This window comes from Cicer arietinum, chromosome 6 (assembly GCF_000331145.2).
Source record: "Cicer arietinum cultivar CDC Frontier isolate Library 1 chromosome 6, Cicar.CDCFrontier_v2.0, whole genome shotgun sequence".
Taxonomy (NCBI): Eukaryota; Viridiplantae; Streptophyta; class Magnoliopsida; order Fabales; family Fabaceae; genus Cicer; species Cicer arietinum.
This window is the reverse complement of record NC_021165.2, coordinates 26,560,579-26,579,901: the sequence shown is the minus strand read 5'-3', so window position 1 is coordinate 26,579,901 and position 19,323 is coordinate 26,560,579. Positions and strand designations below refer to the sequence as shown.

The following is a 19,323-nucleotide window of genomic DNA, read 5'->3' as shown; positions in this document are numbered from 1 at the left end:
AAGAGTGTTGGGTGACACAAAAGGTACTTAAAGTTAAATGCATGACTTCACATTGACACGAGCATGTGTCGAAGAACAAACGGTTAAACATATTTGAAAATTAAAATGATGTCACAAAATCGCACGCTTAAGCACCGACCAATACTTGTTTATAGAGGCCTTACTTACACTGAACCAAAATAACTGTGCATCTAAAAATTGGTTACAAATTTTCATAATGTTGCGTAGTTCTTGGGGTATCTCTCTTTAATATTGCCAAATTATAAAAAATCGAGTTTGTAATTTGTAGATTCAATTCTAACTATTTTTTAATCAGTTCAGGTGATAAATTTTTTTTTTATCGGGGTGTTCATTTTGTTTTTAAATTAAAAAAATATATATTAGATTTTTAATACTTTTGTCAATATTTGAATATGTTTTTATCAAACAACTCATTTATCATATTGGTGGTGTTATGAAAGTGAGAGTGATGGACCTATCTTATAAAATTTAAATTTTTATACCTAAAATTTTAAGTGAAGCAATTAAATTTAGGTAATCTTGAATTTATTTTTTCTCGCCTGCATTCGATCACTCAAATCTATATATACCTATATTTGTGAATCAATGTGATCCATAACCACTATCACCCACATACATATCAAAATGGTCCATTCGAGTAGTTCAAATTCAATCGAGTCAACTGATTTTGCTCAGCTATAATATATGAGAAATTTCATCTTTGAAACTAATTATAATTAGAAGTGAGATTTAACTTCATTTTGCTTGAATTATTCCTCCGAATAACTCATAATAAATCAAATATGTAAAATTTTCATTCCGAATCAACAACCAAATTAGCATATATATATATAGAAGTAACTTTGTTTAGAGTTACTCCAATTTATATTAGAATATGAAACCTTTCTATATTAAGTAAATCTTTTTAGTGTTTTGGAGGTCTTTTTATTACATAATTTTATTTTTATTTTTCTAGAGGTCTAAAAAAATTACTTTAGTCTTCAAATTATGTTAATTTTGTGTGTTCTATCAATGTGATTTTCTATGATCCATTACTATGTAAGTGAACTCATCAGCTTGTTCAAGTTTTCTCCAACAAAGTGGTTCTTTTGAGCATATATAGAGTATGCATCATCTAATCAACTTTTTTGGAATTAAAAAATAAGACACATTTGGTAGTTCAAAATATAGGTAATATTTAATTAATTTGTCCATACAAAATTAAATAAATTAAATAAAAGGAGAAATGATTATTTGAGAAATTAAATAGATGTAGTTTACTACAACTTTAAATATGTATTTAGTTAGGTTTTTGTTTGTAATTGGTAGAGCAATAAATATATAATAGAGTAGGTTTTAGGTACATGCCCATGTGATGTGACTACGTAGTATTACACAGTCATCAAGAATCTTAAAAAAAAAAAAAAAGCATGTAAGATCCAATATGAATTGCTGAGATCAAAAGGAAATTTTAGTTTTCCAAGATTATCCATTATTCCCCCTTTTCTTTTTCTTAGTCCAATTTAGTGTAAAGTATGTGCTTTGCTGAGGTGGTGCTGAGGAGTGTAAAAAAAGAAAAGGGAAAAGTGGTTCATACCATCACTATATAAATAGCCTTTAGTCTTAGTCTTAGTTCATGCACTCCAAACACATTGGTTCTACAAACAATTTTTCCTTAAACAGTTACATACACAATGAACCTTGAAAATTGCCACCGGTTAAGTATCAAAAACCAAAGAACTTGGTCAAAATATGAGAGACTTGGCTACGACCCTATTGTATATGTCAATGAATTTGTTACTAGAATGAAGGTTACAAGCTTGAAAACATTGTGGAGGAAGATCAAAAGAGAGAAGAAGAGAAGAAATTTTAAATCATCTTCACCTGCTTTTGTATATGATCCTAGTTCTTACTTACAAAACTTTGATGATGGCTACATGACCGAAGATCCTGATAATTTTTCACGGTCGTTCTCAGCTCGATTTGCAGCACCGTTTAAGAACTTTGAGAAAATTATTAATGTGATATTGGATGATGAAGAAATATTGGAGCTAAATGATGAGAGCTAGCTAGCAACGTGATGTTATTTATTGTTTTTTAATTTAGACTCAACTCCCCTCTGATCTTGTGAATTACAATTTATGTATAATTGTATAAAGGCTTAGTTATCTTGTAAATTTTTATTTTTGTCAAATAGTACAGTGATTAGACCAACGTACTTAAATGTATAGAAGTGGAGAATTTTAGATTCAAACTCGGTCCTCTACATATCAATTTCCTCGTAGTTATTAAGTGAGATGTACTTAGGAGACAATTATCTTGTAAATCTATTTTAACTAGTCGATTATATTTTGTAAAAGTAATATTGCATCTTTTTATTTCATTTCTCATTTTTTGATCATATATCTTTTTCTCATTTTTCATCTTTAGACGATATTTCTTTTCATTAGTCAGATGTGAATCAAGTTATTTGAATATAAATTCAAATGGTCTAACTATTCTATTAACTATAAATTATTATAAGGATATTTTAATATACTTTGTCTATAATTACAATTTTAGTTGATCGTTTAATTCAAACATTTAAAATTTTAGTATACACGAATCACACTAGATTTCCTTTCATTTCTCTCTCCCAATATTCCTGAAAGAGGGAGGGAAATGATTAGAAAGGAATATACAATAGATTGCACTAGTGGTCTCTAAGGTTCCCAACCTCAACACATTGATAGTGATACCAATGGAGTGAGAATTGGAGGGAGGAGAACGAGGTATTCAAGGTAGAATATAAAGAAGAGGAATCAAAAGTGAGAAAGAAGACCAATTAAAAAATTAAAAAATAAGGTGTGGTGAGAATATGATGAGTAATGTGATGTACCATGTGATACTTTTAATGATACGAACATGATAATTGTGGATGGTGTACGTGATTTGAATGGCTTTTGCATAGTATCGCCATTTTTGTAAATCAAATTTTATATTATAATAAAATCAACTAAACTGATTTTTTTTTTTAATTATACGCAGTTCAAATAATTAAGACATTAATTTGTAATAAAATACGGAGAGTTAAGAAACAAAATAACAAAGATATTACTAAAAAATTAGTTAATAGATTTGACAAAATTATACTATAAATCTTTTATATTAGTTAATTGTAATTATTATTCTTCCCGTATGGATCTTTTGAAACATGAACAAGTTAATCATTTTTTTTCCTTCAATTTTTATTAAAAAAAATGTAGAGGTGGTAAGCTATGTCTTTTTTATTTTTCTTCTGACTTTTGTATTAATTAAATAAAAAATAAATCCTGGAAATCTCCATAACATCTTTATCATATTCATCATGTTTATCATAAATCTAGAAAAAAAAATTGCAAAATCTTCGATTAAAAAACAAACTCTAAGAGAGTAGGCAACTTCAATCCCCAAGAAATAGTGAAGAATTCCCAAGTCCTTCATCTCAAATTGTTTGTCTAACTGCAATTTTAATTCATTGATTCCACTAACATCATCACCTGTAATAATCATATCATCAACATATAGAGAAAGTATAATGCGACCATAAATGGTGGACTTTATAAACAATGCAGAGTCATGTTCACTAGAGAGGAAACCAAGAGAAGTGATCACAATAGAGAATTTCTCAAACCAAGCTCAAGGAGCTTGTTTAAGACCATATAGAGCATTTTTTAACTTACATACTTCCCCTTGATTATGAGAAACTCCTTGTGGAGGGACCATATAGACTTCTTCATGAAGCTCACCATTTAAAAAAGCATTTTTGACATCCATTTGGGAAATATGCCATTGACGAATAGATGCAACTACAGTAAGAGTACGAATAGTGGTCATCTTGGCTACAAGAGCAAAAGTTTCTTCATAATTCCTACCATAGTGTTGAGAGAAACTCTTAGCAACAAGACGTGCTTTGTAGCGCTCAACTGACCCATCAGACTTAGTTTTGATCTCGTATACCCAACGAGACCCAATAGCATGTTTTCCAGGAGGAAGAGGTACTAATTTCCAAGTGTTGGTTTTGTGCAATGCAGATAGTTCTTCTGCCATATCCTGCTGCCAAAGAGGATCAAGAACAATCTCTTTATAGGAAGAGAGCTCAGACAAACTGTAAATAGAGGTTAAGAAAGAAGCAAACAAAACTGAGTAAGTGGAATAGACAAAATCAAGTAACTGAGTAGACTTACGTTGACGAGAGGAGTAACGAGGAGGATCAACAATCGCAGGAGGTGGTTGGACAGTCGAGGGGACAAGAGGGATGTCATAAATGCTTTTTTAAATGGTGAGCTTCATGAAGAAGTCTATATGGTCCCTCCACAAGGAGTTTCTCATAATCAAGGGGAACTATGTAAGTTAAAAAAGGCTCTATATGGTCTTATACAAGCTCCTCGAGCTTGGTTTGAGAAACAACGATAACCCTTTTGACCATCCCCACAACAAAGAAAAACACACATGGCTGAACGAGAAGACAACTTATTGCGCTCTACTTGAGGGTGAAGAACAAAACAAGTAGAACCAAAAACTTTCAAAGAGTAGTAATCAGGGGTATAAGCATACAATTTTTCAAAGGGAGACAAACCTAATATGATACAGGATGAAATTCTATTAATAACATGAACAACAATAAGAATTGCTTCTCCCCAAAACTCACTAGGAACTGAAGCGGACAACAAAAGGGAACGAGCAGTCTCTATAATATGACGGTGTTTCCTTTCAGCAACTTCATTTTGTTGAGGAGTATCAGTACAAGATGTTTGGTGGAGGATGCCATCATAAGCAAGTAATTCAGAAAATTTAATAGAGGTATATTCAAGACCTAAATCACAACGAGAACACTTTATAACAAAATTATGTTGAGTTTTGACCATTGCACGAAATATATGATAAATGTCAAAAAATTCAAACCGATTTTTTCATAAGATAAACCAAACAATAACGAGTGTAATCATCAATAAACAAAACATAATATCTAGATCCATTTTTGGTGAGAACCAGTGATGGACCCCAAACATCATAGTGAACTAAATCAAAAGGCGCATATGAAACGAAAACACTTTTACTAAACGGTAAAGCTGGAAATTTAGCAAGTTTACAACCACAACAATCTGAGATATCACAGGGTTGTAACTTTCCTAAGGCTCCAGTAGAAGCCAAATATTTTAATCTAGAAGCAGATACATGTCCAAGGCGAGAATGCCATAAATAAAAACTAGAAGATAAGGAATTCAAGTGAAAACTAGATAACAAGTCAGCAGTAGTTGTTGAGGCTATAGTATATGGGAGTCGTAGGTCATCCAAAACATAAAGTCCCCCATGTCTATGGCATGTCCCAATCTGCCTCCTGGAATGTGGATCCTGCACACAACAAGAAATAGAAGAAAACATAACCGAGTAACCGAAATCACATATTTGACTAACAAAAGCAAGACTCAGTAAGATTAGGAATATAATAAACATTAGAAAGAGACAAGTTAGGTGTGGAGATAGAACCAATACCTGCTAGTTGCATAAGAGTGCCATCAGCAGTCATAACTGACATAGACGAGACAGGTTTCACAAACACAAAATATTTATCATCGTATGTCATATGATGAGATGCTCCAGAATCAAGAATTCATATGGAAGGAGATATACCTGACATACCAGAGGAGTTCAAACCTTTAGAAGAGGTGGCAGGCATGGCATGTGATTGAGTGACAAGAAGTCTTTAAAGTTGTTCTGCAGTATCAGATATTTGGGAAGCAGTCTCAGATGAGTATATAGAACCCGAACTAGAGCCAATGGTAGGAGAAGCAGAAGCAACAACATTGGACGATGACCCTCTAAACTTATTCATATGTGTTCTCCCCAATTTCAGACAATGTGCTTTCCAATGACATTTTTCTTTGCAAAATGCACATTCATCATTATCATGCCCAACTCTCCATTGAGATGTTCCTTTTTGAACAAGAGCAATAAAAACAGATGGATGAGTTGAGAGAATTCCCTTATCTGACACACCAAAATGAATCTTAAGTATGATTTCTTCTGCCAACAATTCACTAACTACTGATTCAACATTAGGAATGGGGGAACGATGTAAAATACCCCACGAAGAGCCATCAAAAACCAAACCAGACATTGTTCCTCTCTTTGATCAATGTATGCTTTGACATCTTTCAACTCGGGTGATTCATAAGAGTCAATTGATCCCACAAATTAGTCATTGTCGAATAGAATTCTTGAATGGTCATATTGTTCTACTTAAGGGCTCTAATATCACTTTCCAACTGATAACGTTTTGCAAAGTTAGACTGAACATACAAACGTTTCAAGTGATTCCAAATCTCTTTAGCAGTATCATATTTTGCTAGTTGTACTCCTATAGACAACTCAACAGAATTATTAATACAAGTAATAATTTTTGAATTATTAACATTCCATATTTTCAGATCTTTTGCATATTGAGTTTCATCCTTTTTATCTGTACGCTTAACATAAGTTCCATCAACAAAACCCCACATATCTTTTCCAATCAAATTTTTTTTCATCACATAACTCCAATAAGAGTAATTTTGTCCATTGAGGTGAACACTAACAGCTTGAAGAGAATCATTCTTAGCACCAGCCATAACAAATAATGACAGGAAATACGACAAACACAATCACTGAGACAAAATAAATTAGGGATAACCTAATGTTGTGAGAGCACGATTTCTCCCCCACTAGACGTTGATTCGCCGATCCGACCGTTGAAGACGAAGACCTGAATATTGCGAACCTGGTGTCCAAAAATCAGTCTGATCCCACGGTTAACAAATGCGCAATTAATGTTTTTTTTAGACTGATTTAACAAAATCAGGAATATGGTTACTCTTCTCTTTTCTCTTTTGGTGGTTGCCTTTCCTATCAAAATAGTCTCTCTCTTCTTTACAATAGATCCCAAAATCAATCAAAGCTCTTTGATACCATGTTAACAATAAAAAGAGGAAGAAGAGAAACAACCACTCTAGGGTTTCATAACATAGAATGAACAAAACTCAAGTTAATAGGGTTACAATGAGTATATATACAAGAGAATAGAAATGTCTAAAATACCTTTACTACTAATATATAATAACATTATCTAACAGTTTTTGCGTACTAGGATTGAAGTCTGGTGACCATGACGACAACTGTAACAACCCCAATTAAAGTTTCCAGGCCCCGACTGACCAAATTGAGTACATATAATTTGACGATGAGAAGTTGAAATCCAAGAAAACCTTACCTAATGAATTCACTTTCCAAAGGACCCAAAGATTTCCAAAAGTTGTAATAGTTTCACCTTAAGATCTACAAATGTGATCAATTGTTCGCTCCTTTGCCAAGAAGCACACATTCAACCGTCTAATTCAAATTTCTTATTGAATAAATACACTTCACAAATTTTCATAAAATTTTAGCACTATTTGATACTTCATTAATTAACTTCAAATAGACGTATAATAAGTTTTTTTTTTTTTTTTTAAGTATAATTGATCTAGGGTAGTAAGTGGCATAATTAGTTAAGACGTAGGGTGGTCACAGACACCCCAAAATTTTCAATAATTTTTTTATAAATACTGCTATTTTTACTTTACATTTTATCAGTCATTCTAAAGTTTTCAATAATTTTTAAAAAAATATTATTGTCTTAGTTATAAGAGACAATTGAGTGCTATTTTTTCAATAAAAATTGATATATATTTTATGGACTAAGCCGAACTCTAAGCATGTCTAAATCAGTTAATTCAAAATTTTATATTTGTACTTTATGTACCCAAATTCTAAAATTACTATTCTAATTCTAATAGACATTCATCTTTATCTTCTCTATATGTGTGGGGACGAGTATAGAAGGATGTTCTCAAAATCAAACGTAGAGTTGTGATTTGAAATATAATTTAGAAGAAACTTTTACATATGAATTTGATGGAATGTATGAAATTAGTTAAATTTTATATTAAAAAAATATTTATGTTAGAAAAATTGAAAAATGAATAATTATTAAATGTGACAAAGTTGTGAAAACCAAATTATATTTAGTGATGAATTTCAACTGGACATAACATGACATATGTTAATAAATATGCTAATTAATATAAATATTGTGGTGTATGTTGGTGTAATTTTTGGATATATAATATGTGTATTTTAGGAATAGAATTAGTTTTATAAGTTGAATTGTGGTTGTTGGATTATCTTGTTGAGATTGGTATAATAAAATGGCAATGCGTGTAGATTGTTATGTGTAGATCATCATCGCATAATGTAGATTGATATGTGTAAATTGACTAAAATTTACTTTATCAATTTTTTAAATTATTAAAAATGTATTTTTTTTATTTTTTATTTTAGGCTCAATTTTTTAAATTAAAACACTGTCTCCAAAAATTTTAAAACGACCCTGAACAAAATACATAAACTTGTATACAAACTTATAATCCAGACGTCTATTATAAAAAAATTACAAAAACAACAACTATAATTATAAAATAAAATAAAATTTCCAACCTAAATTTCAACTAATTTTTAATTATTAAAAAATGTAAATCAAAATTTGATCTACTACCCCTTTTCAATATATTTTTATATATTTACCACTTAAAATATTTATATGCAATATAATATCATATTTTTTATTTATCTATTAAATTTTTAAAATTTCGATCACCCCAATAATTCAGTTAAAGATCGGCCACTCAAAGTAGTCCAAGAATGATGGCCTAGACGGTAAGGATAGATTTTGTGTACCTAGATGGTGCATGGTCGTTACATTTATAGTGACGTCAGGCCTTCTAAGGTATATTAAAATTTGCATCCTCATCTCATCTGCTACTGGTCAGGGTTAGGATCAGCTCAATAGTTTGATCGATGAAACTCAATATTTATAAGGAATTATTTTGCACAGTAACTATAAGCAGAGTTACTCCTAGAGTAACTTAATCCCTAATCAAATCATATACATAGGGAGTGACCAATGCAGATTAGCAGTTTGTAAATATATAAAAAAAAAAAAAAAAAAGACATAAATGTGGTTAGCCACTATTATTAATAAGTGTGATATTATTTTAAAATGTGATTTTAAAAATAAATAATAATTTGAGAAATGATATTATTTTTTATAATCAGAAAAATAAATGTGGTTAATAGCTATTACTAATATATATTTAGTCAACTATTTTTGTTTATAATTGAGAAAGCAATTAATATAGACTAACTTTTAAATTTTTAGAACATTCTTCTTGTTTCTCCAAATAACTTGACAATTAAGCCATGCCCCATGTGACTATGTAGTGTTATACAGTCACCAAGAATCTTAAAAATAAAAAAAATAAAAAGCATGTAAAATCCAATTTGAATTGCTGACATCAAAAGGAAATTTTAGCTTTCCAAGATTATCCATTATTCCACCTTTTCTTTTTCTTAGTCCAATTTAGTGTAAAGTATGTGCTTTGCTGAGGTGGTGCTGAGGAGTGTAAAAAAAGAAAAAGGAAAGTGGTTCATACCATCACTATATAAATAGCCTTTATTCTTAGTCTTAGTTCATGCACTCCAAACACATTGGTTCCTTAAACTACTTTATGCTTCCTGTGTTATCTGTTCCATACACCATGAACCTTGAAAATTGTCACCGTCTAAGTATCAAAAACAAAAGAACTTGGTTAAAATATGAGAGAATTGGCTACGATCCTATTGTATATGTCAATGAATTTGTCACTAGAATAAAGGTTACAAGCATGAAAACTTTGTGGATCCTAACTCTTACTTACAAAACTTTGATGACGGCAATTTGACCGAAGATCCTGATATTTTTTCACGGTCGTTTTCAGCTCGATTTGCAGCACCGTCTAAGAACTTTGAGAAAATTATTAATGTGATATTGGATGATGAAGAAATATTAGAGATAAATGATGAGAGCTAGTAGCAACATGATGTAATGTAGAGTTCTTAATTTTGAACTCAAATTTTCCCCTTTTTCCTTTGTGAATGATGATTATATGTAGGTGTTCAAAGGCTTAGTTATCTTGTAAATATTTTATTGTTCAAATAATTTAGTGGCTAGACTCTCACCCACAATAAATTTGAAGAAATAAAAAATATCAAAGTCAAAGTAATCATGTATATCGATGTCCTTGCAGCTATCAAGTAAATTGTACTTAAGATATAGTTATCTTGTAAATCTATTTTAACTATTTGTTATATTTCACAAAAGTGATAATCTGTTTTATGATTTCTTTTCGTACATATATGTAAGATGTGAAATTTCTTATTTTTCATATTAGATGAAATTTATTTCCATTAGTTTGAATCAGTATACTTGAATATACATTTATTTACATTGTAATTCAACTCGTCTAACTACTCCACTAATTACTATTAATAAGGGTATTTTAAGAGGCTATTTCTATGATGCACAATTAAATCGTACGGTGCATCGTCCTCCCTCTTCATTTCTTCATTTTCAATTATAGTGTTTATTTTCTATCGGTCAATATATAATCATTTGATGTTATGGTGAGTTTGGATAATTTGATTTTTATGTTAAACTTTGTTTTGTCATCTCTATTGCATGTAATTTTGACTAATTTCCTTATCCTCTTCATCACTATTAGCCATATATAATGTTTGTTGTCAACATTTATCTTATGAAAATCGTGAAATTATGCATATGGGAGGAGTATAAGGCAAAGATGTCTCAAATTCAATCTCAATTCACCTCATTGTCTTCATCACGGGGTTCTAACCCCACTAATAAAATTGCTCTCTCAAAGTCAAAGTATCATTTATTTGAGTAAAAATCAAATGTATCATAAACACATCAAGCACATAGATGTTAAACTTCACTTTATTAGAGATGTCATTGAAAAGAGTGAGATCAATATAGTAAAGGTGCATACAAGTGACAATCTTGCTACACGTTTACAAAAATTGTCACACTAAATAAATTTAGACATTATTGAACAAGAGGACTAAAGGGATCAAATTTGGACGATCTGCGTGCGAAACAAACCAACTTAATGCTAGCTTCTGTCGTTGGTTATAACTATTTTCTTATGCTCTCTAATATAACTGACTTGTGTATATAAGGCTTAAATCAGTTCTGAAGTTGGAATCAATGTTGAATTCATAATGACAATTTTAGAGAGGAAACATGATGAAAGAAAAAGAAAAATTGAAAGAGTTAATTTTTTTGATTCACCATGAATCATTGAACAAAAAAAGCTTATAATTTTTCTACCATATTAGTGATTAATTTAAGAAGGATTTTGTTTCTCAAATATAGGAGTTTAATTCTAAATCGAATTAAAAATTATGTGTGTTCATCTTATGATTTTCAATTTCTATTTAAATTATGCAGTTTCTTGTTTTTTTTTTTTCTTTTGATTTTACTATCAAACTTCATCAATTTCGTTATATCTTTTGGACAATTGATCTAGACATATTTATAACATTGTGTTTGTAGGGAGATTCACAATTTTAGACGAATTACAATCATATAAACTTATTTTAGATAACTAATACATTTCTTGGGCATTTTTATAAATATAGATAAGTGTTATTCTTCAAAATACGGTATTGAATTATTCGGTTTTTTAAATATTCAGTTTCTTTCTCAAAAGTAACATTCGTTTTTTTTAAGAATCTTTAAATAATGTTTTATGATCTAATTTGAAATTGCCGACATCAAAAGGAATTTTTATACTCCTTTAAGGTATGTGCTTGATGAAGTGGTGCTGAGGAGTGTTAAAAAAGAGAACACTCCTTTTGTCATCTCTATTCCTTGTAACTTTGACTCATTTTGTCATTAGAGTTTTTCTTGTAGTTTTCCATCAAATTATATGTTAACAAAAATTGTGAAGTTATCTTTTAACACCATTATTATTATTTGAATTAATTACTTTTTTTATTATGTATATGGGAGGAGTATAATGTAAAGATGTCTCAAATTTAGTCTCACTTTGCTTCATCGTCTTCATATATGGGAATTCTAACTCCACAAAGGAAGCTACTCTCTCCCTTCACATTGCAAATTACAAAAATAATATCATTCAAATGTTATGTTATTAATAAGAGTGTCATATCATTAAAAATGGCGGAGACCATAAAAATCCAATAATTAGTTAACAAGGGAAAATCAATTTTAAAATGAATGGACTAAAATTTCATTTTAAATAAAAGATAATCGTTTGAGGGGTTATAAGATCTTTTCTTTTTGTTGCAATTTTGAGGGGTTATGAGAAATTAGTGTATTTCATGTGTAGTGAATGCATTTTATAATATGTAAGTGATTAATTTTCATGATATGCATAATTATTTGTGCGATTCTTTAACTTAATAATTTCAGATAATACTTCTATGTAGTGAATGCATTTTATAATTTTCAAAATACGCACAATTGCTCGATAAGAGTTTATCTTAACAACTTATAATATATGTCTTGATACATTTTTATGAATGCAGTTAAAAAGTATCGAACCAAATTAATTTGTAGTGTTTGTGTATATTCTATCTATAGAACCTTCAACATGTGAACTCTCCGGCTTGTACGGATTTTATCAAACAAGTGGTTCTTCTTAGTAGGTTGTATAATTCTCCTAATAAAAAATAGTTATTGAAAAAATAAACAAGGAGTTCACCTTAAGTTTTTGAAACGTTTTTTTCTCAAAAATAATTTGAAAAATACACATAATTTAATTGATAAATATTGATATTATTAGATTAAATTTATATTTTAATTTCGAACTCAGAATCTCGTAATCATGTGCGAAATTCTTTTCAGTTCCTTTTTTGTTACAAAAAAAAAAAAAAAAAATTGACTAATCATGTCCCATGTGAGTGTTCCTTCCAACCTTAAATATATCAGTTTTTTTTATTTTTAATCTAACTTAAAATTTAAATCAAATATTAATTTTTTTATTTTTGATTAAATACAATAATTTTTATTAGCATTTATTTTTTATATTTTTTAATCGACCAAAATCAATAATAATTTGTTATGTTAATTTTTTTTTCTTTACGCCGTTCCATCACTATATTTAAGCAAAAGAGAGTACGTAGTATTAGAGTCACCAAAAATCTTTTAAACAAAGTATATAAGAACCAATTTGAATTGCAGACATCAAAAGGAAACTTTTATTATCCAAACTTTTTTTCTTTTTCTTTTTCTTAGTCCTATCTAGCTAGATCAAAGTTTGTGCTTTGCTGAGGTGGTGCTGAGGAGTGTTAAAAAAGAAAAGGAAAAGTGGGTTCATACAATCACTATATAAATAGCCTTTGGTCTTATTAGTAGTCTTAGTACTTGCACTCCAAACACATTGATTCCTAAAACCATTTTATGCTTCCTATCTTATCTACTCTATACACCATGAACCTTGATAATTGCCACCGTCTAAGTATTAGAAACAAAAGAACTTGGTCAAAATATGAGAGAATTGGCCACGACCCTATTGTTTATGTCAATCAATTTGTTACTAGAATAAAGGTTTCAAGCTTGAAAACATTGTGGAGAAAAATCAAGAGAGAAAAGAAGAGAAGAATTTTGAAATCATCTTCACCTACTTTTGTATATGATCCAATCTCTTACTTACAAAACTTTGATGATGGCTACTTGACTGAAGATCCTGATAATTTTTCACGGTCGTTCTCAGCTCGATTTGCAGCACCGTGTAAGAATTTTAAGGTAAGTATGGAAGTGATGGATGAAAAAGAAATAACGGAGACAAATGATGAGAGCTAGCTAACAACATGGTGTTATTTTGAGTTCTTTAATTTGGACTCAATTTTTCCCCTTTTTTTCTTTATGTAAATTACGATTTATGTATAGTTGTATAAAAAGTTTGTTATCTTATCATGTAAATCAATTTCGACTATTAGATTAAATTTGTAAAAATGATATTCTATCATATGATTTCATTTCTCCATTTTTAGTTTATATATGCTTTTATCATTTTTTTGCCTTTAGATGTTTGGTGGGGTCTTTATTTTCCATTTTTTTTAGTTTATATATATATATATTTTCCTTTGAGAAATGGAGAGGGTCTTTTGACTAAAAGTTTAAATAGTTAAATAAATTTGTTGTCTCTGTAAGTATATCATATTTTGTATCAACAATTTTAGTATCTGTTTTTAAATTAATTCAAAAACATCGATAAATTTTTGAATAATTTTATGCATACATATTTATAAAATTTAAAAATCTCTGCCACAAAATTTAGACTCCTTTTTTTATATTTCTATCACTTAAAAGTTCATATTTAATTAATCTTTAGTTAAAAATTCTAAATTTGTATAAGAAAAATTCTTATAAATTAGTAATCCCCCTATCTAATTTTAATTTGTGTTATTAATCCTTCAAAATCAATAGTCCCCCTCAAAAATAATTTTGTTCAGAAGACCCAAAAACACCAAATGTCCGAAGACACAGAAATCTGTCTAAATTATAGAAAGTTGATAATAGGAGAATTGTGGGGTATGAAGTTATAACCAATTCAATTATATATATCACAATAATTTAAATGTGAATGAGCATTACCTCAATTACAAACTAATTATTTCTATAACTACGTGAGGTGTCATGAGGAATTGAGGGTACAATTACAAACTAATGACTCTACTTTTGGAGAAGACTTCTATGATGATAATGATGATGCTTCTTAAATTTTTTGATATGTTTCATTTATTCGACTTTTGTTTACCTTAGGACGTTTGGTTGTATGTACCTCTTCATAAATTATTTGATACTTTTTTTAATTATTTAATTTGTGATTTTCAATTATTATTTTTTAAATAATTTAATTAAAAGAAGAAGAAACTTCTAATTATTAAATATTAATTATTATTTAATAGCCATTGAAATTTTTTAATTTTGTTTTTTACATATTAAAACATTGAAAACTATTTATCGACACGCAAATTCCTTAGAGACTTTTTTACGAAACAAATCTCTTAAAAATCATTTTTAATATAAATCATTATCCACAACCCAAACCCCTTGGAGAATCACATAATTATTTCATTTATAAAGGATTTTTTTGTCGCTTTCTAAAGGTTTCGTACTTGGAGAAATTTGGATCTTTTTTGTAGTAAATGTTTTCTGAAATGAGTAGGTAATAAGTTTACGTGGTGAGTATTTTAACACTTTTTAAAACACTTGAGTTTGTAAAGTAATGTACAATTTTAAGGTAAACTTATTTTAGATATATAGTTGATACATTTCTTGAGACATTTTTAAGAATGTAGATAAAAAAAGTGTCAAACCACATTGTGTGTTTGTATACGGCTGTTAATGGTTGTTTTTTTAAAAAAAAATTAAATTATATTCATTTTAAAACTAATATATAGATTTAGATTTATAATCAAATTTATTATTTGACTAAAAACCGGTTATAAAACCAATTGTAAAATTAGTTATGAATAAATAACCGGTTTATAATTAAGCAACCAGTTTTGAAAATTTTAATTTTAAAATTGATTTTTTTAAAAAAAAATATTTATTCATAGTTTAAAAATCGGTTATTTAAAAAAATCAATTTTTTCGATAAATTTTTAAAAAAATTCTCACCAAATTTTTTTTTGAGAAAAAATTTGATTTAAAATTTTTTTGAAAAAAAATAGTCATATTTTTTTCAAGAAATAAAATCTCAAAATTAACAAAATATTGGTAGTGGATAAAAACCAAATTCAAATATAAAACACAAGTGGTTATCCAACCGGTTTATAAATAAACCGGATTATAACTATATAATTTTAACCGGATATTTAAAATGGATGTGGATCCGATTTTAGATTTGGACCTCATAATCGGATTTTTTCCACAGTTCTATTTGTGTATATTCTATCTAAAATTGTTCAATTTTGTTTTTTTAAGATCCTTCAACATGTCACATGTGGTTGTAGTCTTTCTTCGGCTTGAGCAGATTTTCTCAAACAAGTGGTTATTAATCTTTTTACAAAGGTTGTATCTCCCCTAATAAAAAGAAAATCGTAATTGAGAAAATAACTCAAGAGTAAAAAATCTGTTTGAATTACTTATTTTTTAAAATTATTTTGTAAAATTATTTTTAATATTATATTTTTTAAAATTAAAAAAGTAAAATAGATAAATAGTGTTTTATTTTTAATTTTTTAGTTTTTTTAACTCTTTAATTAAAAATTATTTTAAAAATTAGAGTTGCAAAATATATTTTTTTTATATTTTCTTTTTAAAAACATATTTCTAAAATTTATTTAAAAAATAATTTTTAAAAGCTAAAAAGTAAAACATAATCAAACAAATAATAAGTATTAGAGTTTTTCTTTCTCCAAAAGTGTATTTAGGAGTTTAGGAATGGAGATGAGAACTTTAAAAATAAAAAATAAAAAATTAAGTGGAAAGAATTGAGGGTTTACGAACGAAAGAAATGAAGTTTATATTTTCTTTATTAATATAAAATTTCCTTAACTTTCTGAAAATTAAAAAATTGTATTAGAGAAGAATTTTAAATAATTTTAATAAATTTTTATGTATTGTTATAATTCTTTCAATATTAAAAATATGTATAAATTTTTATTTATCATTTTCCAAAAAATATTCTCTTAAAAAATAAAAAATAAAAAATAAAAACAAAAATTACTAAATTCCCTAAAAAAAATATCTCTACTTTCTTCTAAACTTTCAAAGAGCCCAAAGTAACTTTACAAGTCATGCCCCATGTGACTACGTAATATTACAGTCACTAAGAATCTTTAAAAAAAGTTTTAGGATCCAATTTGAATTGCCGACATAAAAAAGCATTTTTATATTCTTAATTATCCATTGTTCCCCTATTCTTTTTCTTAGTCCTATCTAATTTAAGTATGTGCTTTGCTGAGGTGGTGTTGAGGAATGTTAAAAAAGAGTGGGGAAAATTGGGTTTGTGCCATCACTATATAAATAAATAGCTTTTAGGCTTAGTTTTAGTGCATGTACTCCAAACACATTGGTTTGTTAAACTATTTTATGTTTCCTATGTTATCTACTCCATACATCATGAACCTTGAAAATTGTCAACGTCTAGTGGCAATGTCTAGCATCGACATTTAAGTTAAATGATGCATGCACAAATAATTTTAATATTTAGATTTGTTTATTCAACATACTCATATGATGAATTCATAACATAATTCTCATTTCTACTCTCCTTCCTCTAGATGAAAATACATATCCAAAAATGAAGTTGATATCACTATCATTTACTATGAGAAAAATTGAAACATCGACAAAAATTAAAGATAGAAAAAATTAGTTATTAAATTTGATATCTTTAATAATGATAGATGAAATTAGAGATATATCTTGTCTATTTTTGTATCTAAAATTTTCATCATTATTTAAATAAATAATATCAAATTTGTAAAAATCTAATATTTCAATTAACGAATTACGGCGACTAATAATGTCCTAAAGACAGAATTTTAAGTAAGAGAAATGAAAGTGACAATAAAAATAAAAATAATAATAATAATTTATTGATGACTCACCACCTATATAAGTGTAAATAAATAAATTTAAAAGAGTCACATCTTCTATATTTATTTATTATTTAAACAATTTAAATTTATATTTATTTTCTCTTATAGATTATTTAAGGATATTTAAGAAAAAAAAATTATTATAAAGTATACTTAAGAATTTACTCATGTAAAAACTATTATTCCAGAAATATATACTTGTAATTTATAACATACACCACATCATATGCATAGCCTAGGGTAGTAATCATGTGTTTGAAATAGAAAATTTTGCTATATAGATTATTATTACGAAAAAAAATTATTATTTTTATCTATTTCTCGCTTCATTTTAAAATAACTTTATTTAAAATTAACTGGCCTGTTTTATTATTTTTTACAAATTAAAAAATTATATTAATAAATAAAAATTATAATTTAATTAAATTTTTTTATTACTATTTGTGTCCTATATATTATAAATATAAATAGGAGTATAATAATTTATGAGTTATGTACGTAATATTAATTAAAACATATAATTGAAAAATAATTAAAATATATTAGAAACTAAAATGAACAGTTTTGTTAAAATTTTAAAAAAAAAAATATGATGTGACAGTTATTGTAGAACAAACAACATAATTGTTTATTTTTCACAAGAAAAAAACTTAATAATATAGCTGCGTGGGATCACGAGAATTTGTATTAGTATTATATAAAAGAAAATCAATAATTAATTTAATCCTTTATATTGTAGGACATTGTAGATTTATTTCTTTAAAAATGTTATCAAAAAGATTCCTACGGATACAAATCTTTGATCATATTAATCACGTTGAAGGAGTTAATTTAGATCATAAAACTATCTAGCATGTTTAAGAGTGTTAGATAGCCTTAATAGTTTGAACTAATTAAGGCATAAAAAATTGAAAATCTAAAAGATAGGAAGTTGAAACTATGACGAAGAAGAAAATATGGACATACTATGTAACTAATATCCTAACATTTACTGTTCTAAAAAAAAATATCTTAACGTCATATAGAATTGGTTTAAATGAATTTTTATTTTCTTCATTTTTAAAATCAGTTTTTTGTCCCTTTATTAATTATTTTTGGGATTTTTTTATCCACTCAGCTATTTAATAATATGACATTTATATGATATTTGTGAGTTGAATAATATATTTTTCATGTCATTATTGTTGTTATTAATTTTATTTATATATTAAAATATTAAAAATCAATTTATTTTATTTAACTTATATATTAAAATATTTTAAATTAAAAAGAATCTTTAAATTTTATTTATTTTATTTAAATTTATTTTTTATAATTTAGAACTTTAAAATATTTATATAAAATATTTCAAATTTTATTTTAAATATTTTAATTTTATATTTTAATTTATTTAATTTTTATTATTATTTAATGTTTATTTTATTTATTTATTTATTAAATTATTAAAAATAAATTTCTTTTATTTTACTTATAAATTAAAATATCTAAAATTTAAAATATTTAAAATTTATTATTTTATCACATGAGATTATGATATGATCATATTTGTCATGACTCACTTTAAGGATCGTTCTAGGTTGGAAACTTACAAGTTTGAGTCAAAATCACGTATTGTTGGAGAACACAATAAACAGAGCTACAAAACTCCGAATCGAACGATACCAAAATAAGGTGAAAGTTGACGTTCTGAAACGCAGGTTAGGCTGTTGAATCAGCGAAAACAAGTAGGTAGAACTTGAGATATGATTGCAGGTTACTGAACTTGAAAATTGATAGAATTTGAGTATTATGGTTTGATGTGAAAGAAACTCA

The 19,323-nt window shown here is 27.5% G+C and overlaps 2 protein-coding genes across 2 annotated transcripts; both read left to right on the top strand.

Moving 5' to 3' along the window:
- Window positions 1-1,694: 1,694 nt before the first annotated feature.
- LOC101513630 (uncharacterized) lies at window positions 1,695-2,069 on the top strand. The gene has a single exon (XM_004506870.1). The coding sequence runs from the start codon at window positions 1,695-1,697 to the stop codon at window positions 2,067-2,069; it is 375 nt and encodes a 124-aa protein (XP_004506927.1).
- Window positions 2,070-13,387: 11,318 nt separating this feature from the next.
- LOC101513959 (uncharacterized) lies at window positions 13,388-13,759 on the top strand. Its single transcript, XM_004506871.1, has one exon. It carries the CDS (start codon window positions 13,388-13,390, stop codon window positions 13,757-13,759), a length of 372 nt encoding a protein of 123 aa, XP_004506928.1.
- Window positions 13,760-19,323: the final 5,564 nt, after the last annotated feature.

Coding starts and splice junctions, on each gene's coding strand:
- LOC101513630 (XM_004506870.1), top strand. CDS start 1,695: ATGAACCTTGAAAATTGCCACCGGTTAAGTATCAAAAACCAAAGAACT.
- LOC101513959 (XM_004506871.1), top strand. CDS start 13,388: ATGAACCTTGATAATTGCCACCGTCTAAGTATTAGAAACAAAAGAACT.